We start from the raw sequence: 19,597 nt of genomic DNA, 5'->3' as shown, positions 1-19,597 counted from the left end.
AATTCCCTAGCCTTGGGAGGGGCAGTCTCTCCAGTGTCAGCAAGTCCCCAGATGTCAAAACATCACAAAATACAGAAAATAAAAGGGCGTGATTAATACAGAAACTAAACAGAAACAGCCTCTGCCTGCATGGAGCTAGCGGTCTAGCGCCATGTTGTCCAACAGAAACATAAAATGAGCCACATCAAAAACAAATAAATAAATAAAAACCAAAAGGAAACGTCAAAAGCAACAGGTGAATTTAATTGTAATAGTTATTTTATTTAACACAAAAGTAAAAACAAATTATAATTTCAGCATGGAAACAATATAAGTAAATTAATTTTATACTTTTTAGTAAGTCTTTGAAACACAGTGCATTCTTTCAACGTGTAAGCAATATGAACAGATGATCAATTCTGCATTCTTTTTTTCTTACAGAGCCTTTGTGCTATCGTTTCAACAAAACACAATAATGCCATGTGTTATCATTTCAACAAAGAAACAACGTACACAATTCATTTATTATTTTAACGTCGTCTTTCTAAGTCAGAAATGCAGTGTGTTATCACAAAATGGAAATAAGAACAAATTATTAACTACATTAATGAATAATTACTTTTTACATCCTTTTCTCTAAGTCTTTGAAATGTAGTTTGTTACCACTGCAAGGTGTAAGCAATAAGAAAAAATAATTTTAAATTATTTGTTTCCTGAGTCATTGAAATGAGTGTGTTATCATTTCAACATGGAAACAATATAAACATATCATTAATTACTTTTACGTTCTTCTCGCACACTAAGTCTTTAAAATGCAGTCTGTTTCCATTTAAACAGGAAAATACAATATACAAACTATTAATTATTTTCCCTTCTTTTTTGGTTACTAAGTCATTGAAACTCAGTACGTTATCATTTCAACACGTAAGCAATAGGAACAAACTATCAATTAATTTTACCTTCTTTTTTCCCAATAGGTCTTTGAAATGCAATGTTTTATCATTTTGACATGTAAACATACAAACAGATCATTAATTAGTTATTTTAACGTTTTTTCCTTAAAAGTCTTCGAAATGCAGTGCTATCGTTTCAACACGTAAACAACATAAGCAACTTCATTTACATTCTTTCTTCTTTACTGTCTTTGACATGCAGTACGTCATCACTTCAACATGTAAACAATGTAAATAAATTACCAGGGATTCTACCTCGTTTGTTTCTTACTAAGCCTGGGATGTTCAGCGTGCACTTAACACTTAAGAGTACATGACATTTCAGAGTAGCCCCACTTCTAGTGCTCAGTAGCCACATATGGCTAGTGTGTCCCGCACGGAACAGTGCAACTCTAGTGGAAGAGCAGAGGGAGCAAATCCATAAGGAATGGTGTAGACCATGAAGCAAACGTACATGGTACATTAAGAGAGAGCAACAGCAGAGTAAAGCTACTTAAGTAAGGAAGTAAGAGAAAATCTATCTGAGGAGGTAAACCTTTAAGCCATGACCTGAGGGTTGAGCAGCTATCCAACAGCATCAAGAGGCCAGCATGGATTGAGCACAGTATGTAACGGAAAAAGCGAAAAAAAGCTGGAGTTTGGGGGAAGAAATAATTTTCCTAAATGCCCTAAGAAAGAGTGGAGAAACTGAAAAATCACAGGAACATGTGTACTGTGAGTGGTTTGAGATCAGGGACTTTATTTTTCTTAGCACGTGAAACAGTATCTACATCGGAACAGATACTCAGCGAATGTATGTGAGATAAGGAATAACTGAGCCAGGGGTCTGAGACCTGAGAAAGCGGGCAGCCACAGGTTGATGAAGACACCAGTAGGTAGTGGGCAAAGTTTGTTTCCTTTTACTTGCATTTGGTTTCTCATAAGCAACCTAAGGCGATCATAACTACAAGATGTTTGCAGAACCCTAGAGGGCAAAGTTATCGGCTTCAACCGCTACCACATCCAGGAAGAGTTCCAATTGATCTGACTTGTGTCAAGTGCCCCTAAGTGGATAAATGGGCCAATCAGTGTGGACAGGGAGGTGATGTACCATGACCAGGTTACCTTACGTCACATACCCAACGCTGGGGTTAGTCACCAGAAGAGGATGTCGAGGGCCAGGGGCAAGAGATCCACAGGGCCTTTCAAATTCCTCTATTTTTTTTCAGAGTTCCTCTTTTATAGAGGTCCACTACTCAGTCAACCTTCCTATCCCCGGTTTCCTGGAACAGTAGAATTTTATATATGTGTCTCCACAAACTTGGGCTTCAGGAAAAACAGTGAGTGCTTGAATGGCCACACTTGAGTGTTGAAACAGCTCCTTGTACTGTGGAAATCACTCAGCACAAGTGCTCCAGGTCATGTCGTCCCGCTGTACCGCCTGCAGCATTGCCTTCACCTGGGCCTGCACTTCGGCAAGTTTCCGTGGGTCCAAACTGCCACGAAAATTCCACTGTTCATAGCAATGGACAGGCACAGGATAAACTACATGCTTCAGCTCCATCAAGGATGCCAAGTGCTGCAGAAGGCTCGTGAGCACAGGCATCGTAATGGGGTTGAAGGCAAAGCTAAGGACACGGAGATGGGAACGTTGGCTCAGGGCTGGGAGGACAGCAGAGAGAGCGGAGTCAGTTATCAGGCAATTACTCATCTCCAGATGCTGCAGGGTGCCTGAGACCTTCTCCAGCAGAGTCTGGAAGGGCTCATAATCTTCCGAGAATATCTGGTTGTCACTGAGATTCAACAGCCTTAGGTGGGTGGCCTGAGAGCTCTGGGACAGGACAGTGACATCTCTGTCAGACAGGCCACAGAGAGGTAGACACAATGTATCCAACTGAGGCGGCAGAACTCTATACAGAGAAAAAAGAAAGGTTATTTCAGAAGAATGAGGATTGGAGCAGGGCAGCCAGCCCTGAATGAAACGTACCTAAGGCTCTAGAATAAACTAATTTGCACATATTTTGCAACAGTGGTTAATCATGTGGGCTTGGAAATCAGACTTAAGAGACTTGTGATGCTGAGGAAGTTACTTTTCCACTCTGAGATAAGACAGGTTTTTAAGCTTTAAAATGTGTATAAAGGTAATTATTATACAGGGTTGTGGAAAAGATTAAGTGAAAAAAATTGGATGCACTTAGGATTTATGACCTAATCCATGGTGAATCCTGTTCACTTATTTAGTGGGGATGGGTCTGGGAAAGCAGCCAACTGTGGGTTCCCTTTGACTAGTTCCCAGATGACAAGTTCTCCATTCAGGGTCTAAGCCTTGGGGAAAATACAGGAGCAAAGCGAGTGGGCAGTGTTAGCTACTGTGGCCAGTCCATGGGGATGTGCATCGGCGCTACAGCATAGAGCGTTTCTCCATCTGAATGCCTCCCCTTCCTCTCTAGAGAGCTGTAAACTCCAACAGCAGAAGGACTGAGTCTTCTTCACCAGTACATTCACAGACTTATCACAGTGTCCGCACATGGTCGACTGAGTGACTGACTGAATGAAAGGATGAGCACGACTTCCTTTTCTAATCTTGTCTTTCCCCTCACCATGAGGTACCCCTCTCTAGCCTGGCCAGTTTCAAACTCCCAGCAGTGCCCCTGCTGAGGTGGAAGGAGAAATAGGTGACAAGGAGCTCAGGAATATCCAAGCATGGTCTCTTCTCCTCTTTTAACCATGGGGTGGTTCAGGGAACCCAGGTTCCTTCCCACTCCCTCACCTGAGCAGTTTGTGCAGTTGATCTGTGAGGTGGAAGAAAGACAAGATGAGCTTCTGGAGGTTGTCCAGCCGCCCAAGCCGGTTGAGAAAAGTTCTGAAGTTTTTCCTCTGACAAGATTTAAAGGCGATGTTATACAGACTAAGGCTGTCCAGGTGGATCGTCCGAGCCAAAAGGGTGGTGACTTCACTCAGATCTGCCTCACCCACATCCAGGTGATCAACGCATCCCAGATCCAGAAACTGCAGGATACTTCTGTGGGCAGACATTTTATCAATCTGCAAATCTCTGCAGCAGAGGTGCAAGGACCCAAAGCTCTGCTCAACCTTACTCCGAAGGAAAGAAAGAAATTGCTTTGCTCTCAAGGTATCTCTGAGGGAAAGGTCCACTAACAATTCCATGGGTTCCTGGGCTGACTGAAGCTCAGACTCTGAATTAACAATTCCAAGGCACCTGACACTATGCCGGGCTTCTTCTAGTTTAAGGATAGAGTGCCGAGAATAAATACAACACTGAAAACAGAAAGGGAATGTGGTCCCGGTCTCCAAGCATGTTGTCTCACAGTCCAGGTCCTGCCTTAAATCTAGGATCCTCAGTTTTGGCCCCCTGTAAGGAGAGGAGGAGACAGAACACATGAGAGGTAGACAACTTGAATATCATCCAGCAAGTTCAATGATGGGAAGCAGGAAGGAACTCTTTATCCCCAGTTGTCATTCCACATACCATTCACCAAGAAGTTCTTTCCACACAAATTTAGCATCTTTTATTCTTTTTCCCACACTTTCTTCACCTCTGGTCCTCCACAGTCTCAATACCCATGTCCTTCTTCTTACTCAGGAGGTAAATCCAACCACAGTATCCTCAATCACCTCTATTCTATAATCAACTCTGTAAGACACTGGAGTCCCTAAGGTGACCCCAAGTGTTGGAACAATAGGCCCACAGAGATCCTCAGCATTCACCATTGGCTACTTTCGGGAGACTGTTAGGTATTCCCCTGCCCCAGGCTCCAGCATACCCTCCTGCTGACTCACAATGTCCCTATCAGCTATAGTCTTACCAAGAGGAAGGGCTCTGGACAGGGGGGATCTGCAGACCATCAATCACGGCTTCCACGATTTCATAGTATGACTCTCGTACACTCAATGTCCCAACATGGAGACAGCGAAAGGGCCAAACCCTCACCATTGCCGTTAGTATCTTCTTATGCCCACCCAAGAAGGCAGCAATGAACAATGGAACAAAGAGGTCTCTTGGGAGTTCTTCCAGGGCACGGATAGCTGCAGGCTCATTACTCAGCAGACTCCTTGCAGCAAGCTCGAGCAGTGTGGCTGTGGCCTTTTGGTGCATCTTCGTAAACCTGCTTCGGGGTGCAGAATATTTAGAAATCCCGAGAAGACACCTACAATCTCTTGTTTGCCTCCAAGGTTAGCAATGGACAAAATATTTATCGAATAAATATATAGTGAATCAGACGGCCACCTCAGATGACCTCTACTATAAAAATAGACTTGTGTGTGTGCCTAAGCATATATGTGCATACACATACACACATACATAAATTTACGTAAGATAAAATGCCATGAGAAATCAGAGGTAAGCTAGCAGAAGACAACGTTGACCACCTAGCTGCCTTCCTCCCAACATTTCCTCCCCAAAGACTACAAACCAAGAAGAAGGAAAATGTAAACCTACATAAAATCCACACCCTCATCATTGCTTTAAAATGGAGAGAATGCCAAAAGTTAAAAATAAATGTGAGGAAAAAAAGAAAAATCATGAATTCCTGGCATACAATCTGTCACATCCCCATCACTAGGCTCTGTGGCAAAGCAAAGACAAACCAAGAAAAGCCACAAGACATGCAGAGTGAGGAAGATGGTGAGGGGCTTAAAGCTGATCTAAAACTACAGCAGAATGACTAAGCACGGAATAAGTCTGAAAATATTAAAAAGGTGTCTTGGAAGATGAGAGCAGGGACTACAGGGAAGGGACTCCAAAATAGGAACACTGAAAGGGGTAGGGATGATTTAAGGTGCAGTCTTTGAAAGACATAACTTCTAGGAAAGAATAAAGGCAAAGAGGAAGGGAGAAGTATCTTTCGGCATTTAGGTAATGATGGGGAAAGGAAACAAAAAGGAAAAATTAAGGATCTTGCAAGACTAAGAGAGCCACAAAATCAGAGCACTCACAACTTCTCCCTCCATCACCAAAACAACCCAAAACAATGAATAAAAGAACTGGACTTTGCTATACTGGCAGGAAATGACATCATTAAACTAGGAATCTCGTGAAACAACCCAATTTCATACAAACGAACAAAAGGAAGGGGAATACCACAGAAAAACATGGCAAAAAAAAAAGACAAGGAAGCAAAATTTCACACATATTTAACAACCACAAAGCAGGAGACTGTAAGTCAACACTCCAAACAGAATTAATTATACTCAAGCAAGCATTCGAGGATATGAAACCTACCTGGAATCAGAATATTTGTAAAAATCTAAAAAGAGAAATGGACTAAAAAGAAAGTCTGAAGTAAAGGTTTTATATCCAGCTGGGCTGTGCCTCAAATATCACAGCCTACAGAAAAACAGTTTTTCAACACAGAGGAACTTAGGAAATTCTGTACGCCTCAGCCCTGCCTGAGGAATCTACTAGAGCAGTGGTCTGCAAACTGTGGCCCATTGTGCCAAATCTAGTCCACTCCTTGATTTTGTAAATATAGTTTTATTGGAACAAAACCGTGACCAATCATTTACATACTGTGCATGGATGCTTTTGCACTACAATGGCAAAGTTGAGTAGTTGTGACAGAGGCACTGTGGCCCACAAACCTAAAATATTTTCTGTCTGTTTCTTTACAGAACGTTTGCTAGGTAATCTGAAAGATGAACCGGGATTGTGATCCCCCATGCAATGACAGAAAAACTTCACCAAAATATCTGATGGTGAGCATTTTACACCTAATACTAAAATCAAGGTGGAGGAAAGGGAGGAAGACTAACGTACAAATGCTTTATGTTGTGAAAAAAACATAAATTGCGCCACTAAAAATGAGAGAAAGGAGAGGAGTAGAAGAAAACAGAATAAAATTTTTGTCATAGCTCAGTAGGCGAGTGTTAAATGACACTGGGGACAAAAAACACAACGAATGGACCACATAGTAAAGTGTTAAGAAAACAGGGGGTTAAGGATGATTTTTAAAAAAGCATTAAACATGACAAAGAACATGTCTTAACGATAAAAGCCAAGATTCACAAGGAAGATACAACACCTAGGAATATCTATGCACCAAATAACACAGCACCCACCTCTCTAAAGCAAAAGGGCAAGGAGATTTAGATAAAAACACGGGAATTGTAGGAGTACACCAATCTCGGTACAAGACAGATTAAGTGATATAAAAGAAGACTAGGGATATAGAAAATCTAAACAACATAATCAATAAGGCAAACTACACACACACACACACAGACATTCTGAAACTAGAGAATACATTTTCTTGGCAAAAATCGATCATAATTGTCACACAGAAATGACCTCATTAATTTCCATCAAGTAGAAATATCACAAACAATCCTCTCTAATCACAATGCAAAAAAAGTTAACATTACTAACACAGACCGAAAAAGGAAAGGCCTTTCTACCTGGAAAGTTTTTAAAAGCCTCTGCCAAAAAATGTTGAGTTAAAGAGGAGACACAAACTGCAGCTGTAGAAATTTTTTTAAAAGAATGAAAAGCTACACATCAGAATCTATGGGATACATTTAAATCAGTGATCAGAGGCAAATTCAGAGTACTAAATACTTCTATGAGTAAAAACGAAAGAAGGAAAATAAATGAATTACAGTATGGCCTCAGAAAACTGAAAAAAAAGGAACGAAGTAAAGCAGGGGAAAGAAATAATAAATATATAAGCAGAAATGAAGAAGATATAGGATAGAGAAACAAATAAAAATCTTGTTTTTTAAAATAGACAAGCCACTAGCTAGCTTGATAAAGGAAGAAAGAGATCACAAATACACAAAGTAATAAATGACAAAAGATAACCATTCAAACAGAGAAAAGAAAATAAAAGAGATTAGTTTGCAAACCTCTATGCAAATAAATTTGAAAATCTACACGAAGTAGATAATTTCCTGGAGAAATACACATGGCCACAATTCTACTTCTAGTGTTAGAAAGCTGAAATTAGCCAATTTTCATAGAAAAAATAAAGTAAGTTATTAAGGAATTACCCCCAAGACGCATCTCACTCGGATGGTTTTACAGGTGAATGCTGGTAAATCATCAAAGATCGGATACCACCAATGCTCTATAAATTATTCAAGAGTATTAAAAAGGAGGGAAAATTTCCTAACTCCTTTTATGAAGCAAGTATGACACTGGCCGGTCAAGTGTAGATACAAAAATACTAAATAAAATATTAGCAAACACCCAACAATACATTTAGAAATTAATATACTGTGACCAAGTGAGATTTATCCCATTAATAAAAGGTTGGTTCTACGTTAGGAATTCCATTGATATCATTCACCACGGTAATAGAGTTAAGGTCAAATATCACATGATTACCACCATAGATGCTGAACAAACCTTTGGAAAAATTCAATACCCATTCATGTTAAGGAAAAAAGAAAAACCTCAACAAAATATGAATCAGAGGATGCTTTCTTAACACGAGAAAAGATATATCATTAATTCCTAATGCCAGTATTTTACTTAATGGGAGACCACTAGCGGTTTTCCACTAAGGTTGGGGACAAGGAGAGTGTGCCCAGTATTTCGTTCCTATTCAGTCTTGTACTATAAGTATGAGTCAGTTGACTACAGAAATCCATAAGATTTATAAGACCGGATAACAAAAAGTAAAGCCATCTCTCTGTGCAGATGATATTATAGTATATCCGAAAAGCCCTATAGAAACAATGACAAATCAACTGAATCAAAGAAATCAGTAAGGAAAACAGACATAAAGTTAACATACAAAAATCAGTAGTCTTTGGACACACACAAAAACCACTTGGAGAACACATTGATAGAGAAAATCCCATAGACGATAGCAACAAAGATGATTAAATGCGTAGGAATAAACTTAATCAGAACACCTATATGAGGAAAATTTTAAAAATACTCCTGAACGACACAGAAGAACCCTGAATAGACGGAAAGACATTCACTGTCCTTGGAGAGAACAACTCAGCATTAAAAAAAACGTCAATTCTCGGCGCCAGCCCCATGGCAGAGTGGTTAAGTTCGCGCACTCCAGTTCGGATCCTGGGCGCGGACCTACGCACCGCTCGTTAGGCCATGCTCTGGCACCATCCCACCCAGAAGAACTAGAATGACTTGCAACTAGGATATACAACTATGTACCGGGGCTTTGGGGAGAAAAACAAAAAAGAGGAAGACTGGCAAGAGATGTTAGCTCAGGGCCAATCTTCCCTCCTTCCCCGAAAAAATGTCAATTCTCCCTAAGTTAATGCATAAATTTAATACAATCTCAAAAACATCAGCAAACATTTTTATGGAGTTAGACCAGTTGATATAAAGTTCATATTGAAAAAAAAAAAACAAACAAACATGCAAGAATAGCCGGAACATAAGGGAAAAAGAAAACCTCTGAGAGGGGAGTACTGATACCAGACATTAATGCATACTGTAAAGCCTCTGTAATTTACAACATTGTGGTTCTGGTACATGAACAGACAAGTAGCCCAATGGAATAGAACAGAAAACCCAGAAATACACTCAAGTACATGTGGAAATTCTAGTATATGATAAAAGGGCATGTAAAAGCACTGGGGCAAAGATGGACATTTAATAAACGGTGCTGGAACAATGGAGACATTTGGCAAAAAATTAAAGTAGGTCCATATCACACACCATACACAAAAAACAAACTGCAAATGGGTTAGGGATCTAAACATAAAAAGTGAAGCCGTAACAAGGTCTCGAAGAAAATATGGCAGAACTCTTCTTTAACCTCAGTGTAGGGAAAGCCTTTCTAACTGTGACTCAAATTCCACAGGCAATGAAAGAAAAGAATGATCAACTTGACTACATGAGAATTTCTTGTGTATGACAAACACATCATAATATACATATTAAATAAATCAAAAGACAACTGACAAACTGGGATAAAGTATTTACGGCATACACCAGAGACAAATGGATAATATCCCAAATATATACAGAACTCTTAAATATCAAAGGGCAAAGGGCTAAAAATTCGATAGAAAACTGAGAAAAAAGATATGGACAGATAATTCACAAAAAAAATATATAAAACGATCCTGAAACACACGATGAGTCAAAACTTCTCACAATCAGACAAACGCATATTAAAACAATGCCGAGATACCATTTCTCACCTACCACGTCGACCAAAGTTAAAAAAGCAGGGCAACACGTTAGTGAGACTGTGGGGGAACAGTCACTCTTACACATTGCTGGTGGGAATAAAAACCAGTGCAACCGTTCTGGAGAGAAACTTGGAAATACCCAACAAAAAAACATACGTACTTAACTTTTGCCCCAATAATCTCACTACTGGGAATATAACTTGAAGATGTATTTCCACCAATACAAAAATACTTAGGCCCAAGGTTACTCATTGCAGCACTGTTTGTAATTGCAAAATGTTGAGAACAACTTAAATGCCCATACATAGGTGAGTGGTTGAATGTGAGTGACCCAGCCACACAATGGAGTCCAGAGCAGCTGTAAAAAAGAATGATGAAGCAACTCTATGGAATGATAAGGAGTGATTTCCTGGCACACCGCTAAGTGAAAAAGAAAAAGTGCAAGGATATGTATGGAATGCTATCCTTCGCTTAACAAACAAGGGCATAGAAAAAAAATACATGTATCTGCTCATTTGTGTGAAATAAATACAGGAAAGATTAAACTAGAAACTAAAGGGATTGGTTATCCACAGGGGGAGTGTGGGAAAGGAGTGGAAAGAAGTGGGGACAGGAAAGGGACAGAAGGCATGAGGAAAGAGTGACATTTCTTTGAGTAGACGTTTTTGTATAGCCCTGACTTTTTGAATCATAGTAACGTTAGTTAAATAAACAATTAAAATCTACCAGGATGTGGGGAGAACCCAAACTCAAATTCAAACACCAACAAATTAACCTAAGTATATTACAAACGAATATCTTAACCACACTGAAGAGGTGAGGAAGAACAGCTAAGCTAAGAAACCTGGGAAAACTGCATTCTGATTACATCTTTTGAGGCTAAAGACAAAAAGAACTGTACACAAATACAAGTTGGTAAATCTGTTTCTGACAGGGATATTGTTAGCATTTCTGTAACTACTTTATGTATACAGCAGGAAGTAAATCTTGTAGATAATGAGAGCCAGGCAAGAGAAAGAAGTTACAAATAAAGCTGGAAGGGACTGAAATCAGAAGTATCAGTACGAGCTCCTGGCTTTTAATATCTGTACAGATGGGTAGGTACAGAAATAAATGTAGATGTATCTGGAAGCACGGGTGTATACACATACAATATATCTCCTACTTTTGTGGATAGACACGGCCTAGCAGCAATGAAACCCCAGTAGCAATGAATACACATTGAGATATCAGTTTCTAAAATGTCATTCTCCAAGAAACGGAACTGGGGCTCCTTGCAGAAGCGGTTTGAATCCAGGGCTGCGGTGGGGGAAAAACACCAGATGAACATGAACATCTTATAGTAAGGAAAGAAATATACAAAAGAAAAGGGTAGGGTCACGTCAAAAGAACACAGAACCAACGAAAAGGAAATCCCAATGACCAAAGATGGAACGATTCAAGGCACAAAATCAGTAATGATATAACTTGATTATAACTCATAGTAAAACATAGTTATTCATGAGTCAATACTGATACAAATAATTTGAAATACACTTTATAAAATATTTTTTATAAATAACTTGAAAATCTATAAATAAATGAATGAGGGAGAAAGGACAGCTTTTCAGGAGAACTCCAATGAATAAATGTAGCAGGAATGAAGAAAATAGAAAGTCACCATTAGGTAATGGATTATAAAAGTAGCGAGTAAAAGTTTGAGGAGAAACACGGTATTTTCATGGTCTTAAAGTATTGCCCACATGATATTTATCACTTACCAATGGGAAAATAGTACCATTACAATGGAGCAACATAATTGCCACCATCTTAATCAAGAGATCAAGCTGAATATCATCAGTAATACAACCTAAGGACATCACATACCCCTGACATGAGGCACAGAGAAGGGAGCAAAATCACTTTTGCAGTATTGTGGCATAAGACCTAAAATTAAGGCCCAATAACATGTATGCCTTAACATCTGGGGAAAATCCAGAGGGCCTCAAATGGCCTAACCACAGGTTCTCCTCCTTATTGTGCTTGCACGAATAAGGCTCCTTAGCCAAAGAATCTTCCTTATCACGGGAACTAGGCACTGTGCCTGCTCATCCCTGAGTAGCAGGTTTCAGTTCCCCACCAGCCCAGAGAATTACGCAGACAAGCCAATTACATTCTCCCAGGGGAACCAAGGGTCACTTCATCCTCTCGTTACTGCAAAGACTGCCCGCCCACAGCCCCTGCTTCTTCACTCGCTTCCAGAGCGTGGCACCCATGAGGCTCCACCTGGTGCATAGTGTCCTCCTCCCACAGGCTGTGAGTCAGTGTTACTAATAAACTGCTATGGATCTCACGTGTCCAGTGTCGGGTATGATGTGTTCAGCCACACCCATAACACTAGGTTGGAAATCCCTCCATCACTAGTGGAGTGAAGGGGAGAAGAATAAAACAGGTTATCTTGCCCAAAATGTCTGACTTCAATCTAATCAAAAGAAAACATCAGACAAAGCCAAACTGACATTCTGTGAAGTACCTGACCAGTATCTTCAAAAGCGTCAGGGTTGTGAAAGACCCAGGAAGACTGAGGAGCTGTCGGCCGGGAGGAGACTAAGGAGCAACGATGGCCAAATGCAATGCGATATCCTGGAATAGAAAAAGGACATTAGTGAGACAACTGGTGAAATTCAAAGAGAGTATCTAGGTTAGTCAATAGTACTGCATCAGCGTTAACCTCCTAGTTTTGATGATTTTTCTGTGGTTATATAAGAGGTCCACATTAGGGAAATCTGGGTGAAGACTTTCTGTACTATCTTTTGCAACCTTTCTGTAAGTCTAAAATTATTTCAAAATAAAGAATTAAAAAAGACAAAATCAGTAGTTACAGGAATGGTTATTCTATAAACGACACTGTTTAATAACAGTTTAACCAACCGAAATATAGTTAGAAGGATGGATAGAAAGATGGAAAAATGCTCCTATCACCATCATCCATTTAAAAATGAATTCCAACTTCTTTAGAGAGCCTGTAGTAAGAAACGACACTGTAGTCCTCTCCAAGATGTAGATGAATATTTTTTGGTCTTCAGGTGAGAACAGCATTTTTAAGTATAAAAGAAATGAAACAGAAACAGAAATATACTTTTATACATATATTTCAGTGTTTACAATTTAAAGTCTGGGATTCAAACCTAACCGCAAACAAAACTAAGATGCAAAGGAGAAACATAATTTCTTTTTAAGAAGAGAAAGGCTGAGGGATTTTAAAGAGGGAGCACGAAATGATTGGCTGTACAACTGAAGCGAATAAGACGTGAGGATAGACGGATGCATAGAGGGTGGAGAGGAGAATGGATCACTGAGCAATCCAGCTGGATTGCCTTGTTTATTAACCCCTAAACCTCGACCCTGGGTAATTTAGGCCACTATTAGGTTTAAGTTCTAGAAAACGACACTGTTGTACCTTACCTAACTGGAAAAAGAGTTGGGAAAAACACGGAAGCCATCCAAGACCTCGGCGGCGGCAGCCCCTTACCTTCCCTCGCGAGCTTCGCAGAAACCAGACCCAACCCTGGTCACGCCCGGCGCCTTCCTTAACGGTTCCTTCTCAAAGTTAAACTAGCCGGAAGAGGACTTCGATTGGTGCAGCTTAGGTCAGGTGACCCCCTTTCACTCAATCAGCTCTGTCCTGGGAGGCGGGGCCAGGCTCGCGGGGCCAGGCTCGCGGACCCGCCCTGAGGAACAGAGTTCTGTCCAAGTCCGCAGCGGTTGAAAGGCTTGTGGTTCCCCGTGCGCCCCTCCACGGCTTCGATCTCCTTGCGTGGAAAGCGAGGCACAGTGTCTCTGCTTGTGGCCTGGGCCCTGGCCTGCCAGGGCTTCTACCGGGCCGGGTCTCAAACCCAGAGAAGTAATGTTCAAATTCGTTGGCTATGCTGCAGGAGGTGTTAAACATGAGCGGCCGCTTGACGACAAAAGGCTCTCCGATATTCGTGTCCCTGCTGCTCTGATACATTAAACAAGGAGTCCAGACCCCACCAAAGATAGGAAAAATATGTTCTGACCTCAGGGCAGTGAGGCCAGCATAGCGTTTACATGGACACCGGACCAAAGCAGCACAAAGGAGAAAATTTCCGCCCATCTAATAAGAGTCCTATCAATTACAAGGGTAGCTTATATTTGTTCGTTTCCAACCCTCACCCCACACTCCTGGTTCCGCTTCTTCCCTATTTGTTTCTTTTTCTTTTCCACATTATTTACCACCCTTTGGAATACAATATGCTTTATTCATATGCTGTTTTCTTTTTAATTGTCCATCTCCCAGAGTGGAAAAATATAAATTCCAACAGGGCAGAAATCCTTGTTTATTGTTTGTTAAGCTATCCTAAGTGCCTATAGTAGTGCCTGGCTCAATGGGTACTTGAATATTTGTTGAATGAGTAAATGAATTTTTCCCCAGCCACAGGAACCTCTTTTTTGCTCCTCTAACACTAACTTACCAAGCATGATCCCATGCCTTTCTGTCTTTTCCTGTAACAGCCTGCCCCCAGATATCCCTGTAACCAGCTTCCTTACTTAATTCACATCTCTGGTCACCTTCTCAGACAAGTCTTACTTGTCTTCATGGCACTCAGCATGTGATCATAGTTTTTGGTTTATGTGCTTTGCTTTAGTTTTTTCGTTTCGTTTTTCTGTTTTCTTTCATAAAGGTTTCTTTCTTATGTTCTAATTGCAGGTAAAGAAGTAGACCGGCCATGACTGTTTTAATTTTTGTGGTACAATGTCGTCTTTGGGTAGATGGGATAATGGCATCAGATATCTTAAGATTAGATCCCAGGGTTTATGGCTTTACCACTTAGTAGCTACACGACCTTGGCCAGGTACATTAACTCTTCCAAGATTTCATTATCCATCTTTGAAATGAGAATGGCAATTGATGTGACCTCATAAGGGTGTTGATGGGGTTTCATTTGGATAACACATATCTAAGGCTTAGCAGAACACTTGGCGGTGTTGAAAAATGGATGCTTAGAATGATTATCACTGACTGTAAGTTATCAGCATTGAGGGTCAGGAGATCTGGGGTTCTTCCCAGTTTCTAGATCTTAAATATACTTTGTGAAAGATTAGCTGTCCATAGATATGTGGGTTTATTTCTGGGCTCTCGAGTCTGTGCCATTGATCTGTGTGTCTGTTTTTCTGCCAGTGCCACACTGCTCTGATTACTATAGCTTTGCGGTATATTTTGAATCCAGGGAGTGTGCTACCTCCAACTTTATCCTTTTTTCTCAGGATTGCTTTGGCTTTTCGAGGTCTTTTGTTGTCCCACATAAATTTTAGGATTCTTTGTTCTATCTCCATGAAAACTGTCTCTGGGATTCTGATTGGGATCGCATTGAATCTGTAGGTTGCTTTAGATAATATGAGCATTTTAACTCTATTTATTCTTTCAATCAGTAAGTACAGAATTGTCTTTCCATTTCTTTATGTCTTCTTTGATTTCTTTCCGTAATGTCTTATAGTTTTCAGTGTATAGGTCTTTCATCTCCTTGGTTACATTAATTCCTAGCTATTTTATTCTTTTTCTTGTGATTGTAAATGGGATTGTATTTTTTTTTAAAGGTATGCTTTTTTGGTGAGGAAGATTGTCCCTGAGCTAACATCTGCTGCCACCCTTCCTCTTTTTTTTTCTCCCCAAAGCCCCAGTACATAGTTGTATATCATAGTTGTAGGTCATTCTAGTCCTTCTATGTGGGATATCACTACAGCGTGGCTTGAGGAGAGGTGTGTAGGTCCATGACCAGGACCCGAACGGGCGAACCCTGGGCCACCAGAGTGGAGTGTGCGAACTTAATCATTCGGCCACCGGACAGAAACCTGGGATTGTATTCTTGATTTCTCATTCTTCAGCAAAGAAGCCAAGAATATACAGTGGAGAAAGGAAAGGCTCTTCAATAAACAGTGTTGGGAAAACTGGGCAGCCAAAAGAATGACAGGAGACCATTATCATACACCATACACAAAAATTGACTCAAAATGGACTAAAGACTTGAATTGAAGACCTGAAACCATAAAACTCCTAGAAGAAAACATAGGCAGTGTGCTCTTTGACATTGGTCTTAGAAGCATCTTTTTGAATACCATGTCTACTCAGGGAGGGTAAATAAAAGAAAAAAATAAACAAATGGGACTACAGCAAACTAAAAGACTTCTGCATGGCAAAAGAGACCATCAACAAAATGAAATGACAACCCACCAACTGGGAGAAAATATTTGCAAACCATATATCTGACAAGGGGTTAATTTACAAAATATATAAAGAACACATACAACTCAACGACAAAGAAACAAACAACCTGATCAAAAAATGGGCATAGGATATGAAGAGACTGTTTTCCAAAGAAGGTAGACAGGCGGACAACAGGCACATGAAAAGATGTTCAACATCACTAATTATTAGGGAAATGCAAATCAAAACTGCAATGAGATATCACCTCATACCTGTCCGAATGGCTATTATTAAAAAGACAAGAAATAACAAGTGTTGGAGAGGATTTGGAGAAAAGGGAACCCTCATACCCTGCTGGTGGTAATGCAAACTGGTGCAGCCACTGTGGAAAACAGTATGGGTACTCCTCAAAAAATTAAAAAGTGCAAATACCATATGATCCAGCTATTCCGCTAGTGGGTGTTTATCCAAGGAACTTGAAATCATCAATTCAAAAAGAGAGATATGCACCCCTATGTTCATGGCGACATTGTTCACCCAAGTGCCCATCAATGGATGAGTGGATAAAGAAGATGTGGTATATAGATACACAATGGACTACTACTCAGCCATAGAAAAGACAAAATTGTATCATTTGGGACAACACGGATGGGCCATGAGAGTATTACGCTAAGTGAATGAAGTCAGACAGAGAAAGAGAAATACCATATGATTTCACTCATACGTGGAAGATAAACAAACGAACACATAGATGAGGGGAACAGATTGACGATTACCACAGGGGAAGGGGAAGGGAGTCGGGGGAGGGAGAAAGGGGGAAAGGGGCACGTATATATGGTGACAGATAAAAACTAGACTATTGGTAGTGAGCATGATGCAGTCTATCCAGAAGCTGAAATATAATAATGTGCACACAATGTTATAAGCCAATATGACCTCAATAAAATAATTTTTTAAAAGAAGATATTTTGTGATTTCCAAGGCATTACCTTAAACCACACTGTGCGTTAGATTGTTCTTCAGTGAAAAGGAATAATAAGCCCTGTCCTTACTATTTACCGTAAGTGACTTGAGGACAATTTAAATCTCTAACTCATCACGAACCCAGTATCCCTTTTTCAGTAGGTGATACACAGTTGCAGTGCTTAGGATGTCTAGAAAAGATACTAAAAAACCTCAAGCAGGGATAATGAGAAAGCCTGTTCTCCTTCCCTCAAAGGACAGAACATTAGCCCAGCCTAATGTCAGGTGCTGCCCAGAGAATTCTGAACAGAAAACAATTGAGAGGCCAGATGGGAGTCCCCTTGCGCTGCGGGGAACCAAGCAGGGTGGGATGGTAAAGCACTTCACAGCTTTCTCTAGGGGGAGCATTGCTTGGTGCAGATCAGAGCAGCAGAGACTTTTCAAAAGAAGAATTTCGAGGTCGTTTTTTTTTTTTTTCCTACTTTTTTCCTCTCACATTCCCTAAAAGAATTTCAAAACCAGCCCTCTCGTATTTTTAATTCGCAAAGGATGTAATTTCTGGTGTATTGTATATTTTATGTGTGCTGTAAATTGGAAGACTCAGCATAGTAAAGACATTAATTCTCCCCAAATTGATCTACAAGTTTAATGCAATTCCTATAAAAATCCCAGCAAAGCTTTGTAGGTTTAAAAAAACTTATTATAAAATGTATATGGGAAGACACAAGCCCTAGAATAGCTAAATCATACTTGATAAAGATTAATAAAGTAAAAAGAATCACTTGATGTGATGTTAACCTTGCTATATAGCTACAGAAACCAAGATAATCTGGCATTGGTAGAGGTGTGGACACACATATCAATGGAACAGAATATAGAACCCAGAAATAGACCCCCACAAATATGCTCAAGTGATTTTTGAGAAAAGTGCAAAAGCAATTTAATGGAGAAAAGATAGACTTTTCAACAAATGATGCTGGAGCAATTGGACATCCACAGGCAAAAAAACAAAAAGAAAAACAAAAAAACCTGAAACTTGACCTAAACTTAACACCGTATATAAAAATTAACTCAACATGAGTCACAGACTTAAATGTAAAATATAGAACTATATACTTTTAGGAAACATCACAAGAGAAAATCTTTGGATCTAGGGCAAGGCAGAGTTCTTTGACTTGACATCAAAAGCACAATCCGCAAAAGAAAAAGTGAATAAATTGGACTTCATCTAAATCAAAAACTTTTCTCTGTGAAAAACTCTATGAAGGGGATGAAAATACAAGCTACATACTGGAGAAAAATTTGCAAAGCATTTATCCAACAAAAGACCGGCATCTAGAAAATAAAGATAACTCTCAGAACTAAACAATCAACCACCATAGAATCCAAGTAGAAAGTGGGCAAAAGACATGAGCAAAAATTAACCAAAAAGGACATATAGATGGCAAATAAGCACATCGAAATATCTTCAACATCATTAGACATCAGAAAAATGCAATTTAAGACCTCAATGAGCTCTCACTACACACATATTAGAACAGTTATTTTTAAAAAGTGGTAACACCAAATGCTGGCAAGGCTGTGGGGAAACTTTATTGCTCATACACTGCTGGTGGGAATGTAAAATGCTTCAGCCGCTTTGGAAAACAGCATGGCAATTTCTTTGAAAATTAAACGTGGACTTAGCATACAAGCCAGAAATCTCACTTGTGAGCCTTTAGACCAGAGAATTATAAAGTCTAATTTCACACAGAAACTTGTACACAGTTGTTCATAGCAGCTTTATTTGTAATAGTCAACAACTGGAAAAACCCAAATGTCCTCGAATGGGTGAATGGTTAAACACATGGTGGTATATCTGTATCATGGAATACTATTCAACAATAAAAAGTAATAAACTCTTGACACATACAAAAACTTTGATGGATTTCTAGGACATTCTGTTGAGTGAAAAAAAGCCAATCTCAAAAGTTATATACTACACGATTCCATTGATATAATATTTTTGAAATGACAAAATTTTAGAAATGGAGATATTCTAGTAGTTTCCAGAGGTTAGGAATGGGGAATATTCTAGAAGGCATTTAGGTGTGGTTATAAAATTGTAACATTAGAGAGATCATTGTGTTGATGGAATTGTTTAGAATCTTGTCTATTTTGGTGGATACATGGACCTACATGGGTAATAAAACTGCCTAAAACTAACTACACACACACAGAGAACGGGAAAAATCTAAATAAGATCAATGGAGATTATCAGTGTCAATATCCTAGTTCTGATATTCTACTATAATTTTGCGATATGTTATCATTGGGAAAAACTGGATAAAGTGTACAGTGTATCTGTACGTATTACTTCTTACAACTGCATGTGAATCTACAATTA

The 19,597-nt window shown here is 39.6% G+C and overlaps 1 protein-coding gene across 1 annotated transcript; it reads right to left on the bottom strand.

The window, feature by feature from the left end:
- Nucleotides 1-2,307: 2,307 nt before the first annotated feature.
- LOC124232044 (melanoma antigen preferentially expressed in tumors-like) lies at nucleotides 2,308-5,028 on the bottom strand. The gene is made up of 3 exons (XM_046649024.1): nucleotides 4,739-5,028; nucleotides 3,682-4,284; nucleotides 2,308-2,821 (listed from the first exon to the last, which is right to left on the bottom strand). The coding sequence occupies exons 1-3, from the start codon at nucleotides 5,026-5,028 to the stop codon at nucleotides 2,308-2,310; spliced, it is 1,407 nt and encodes a 468-aa protein (XP_046504980.1).
- Between the last annotated feature and the right edge of the window lie 14,569 nt (nucleotides 5,029-19,597).

The sequence above is a fragment of the Equus quagga genome, unplaced genomic scaffold (genome assembly GCF_021613505.1).
Source record: "Equus quagga isolate Etosha38 unplaced genomic scaffold, UCLA_HA_Equagga_1.0 HiC_scaffold_1889_RagTag, whole genome shotgun sequence".
In the NCBI taxonomy this organism is placed as follows: Eukaryota; Metazoa; Chordata; class Mammalia; order Perissodactyla; family Equidae; genus Equus; species Equus quagga.
The sequence above is the reverse complement of the archived record's forward strand: the minus strand, read 5'-3'. Positions and strand labels throughout refer to the sequence as shown.

What these genes read in the sequence shown, in the direction of transcription:
- LOC124232044 (XM_046649024.1), bottom strand. Translation starts at nt 5,028, where the DNA reads ATGCACCAAAAGGCCACAGCCACACTGCTCGAGCTTGCTGCAAGGAGT. An exon ending in GTCCAGAGCCCTTCCTCTTG is followed by an intron (nt 4,285 to 4,738) that starts GTAAGACTATAG and finishes CTCTCCTTACAG; the next exon opens with GGGGCCAAAACTGAGGATCC. An exon ending in CAACTGCACAAACTGCTCAG is followed by an intron (nt 2,822 to 3,681) that starts GTGAGGGAGTGG and finishes TTCTCTGTATAG; the next exon opens with AGTTCTGCCGCCTCAGTTGG.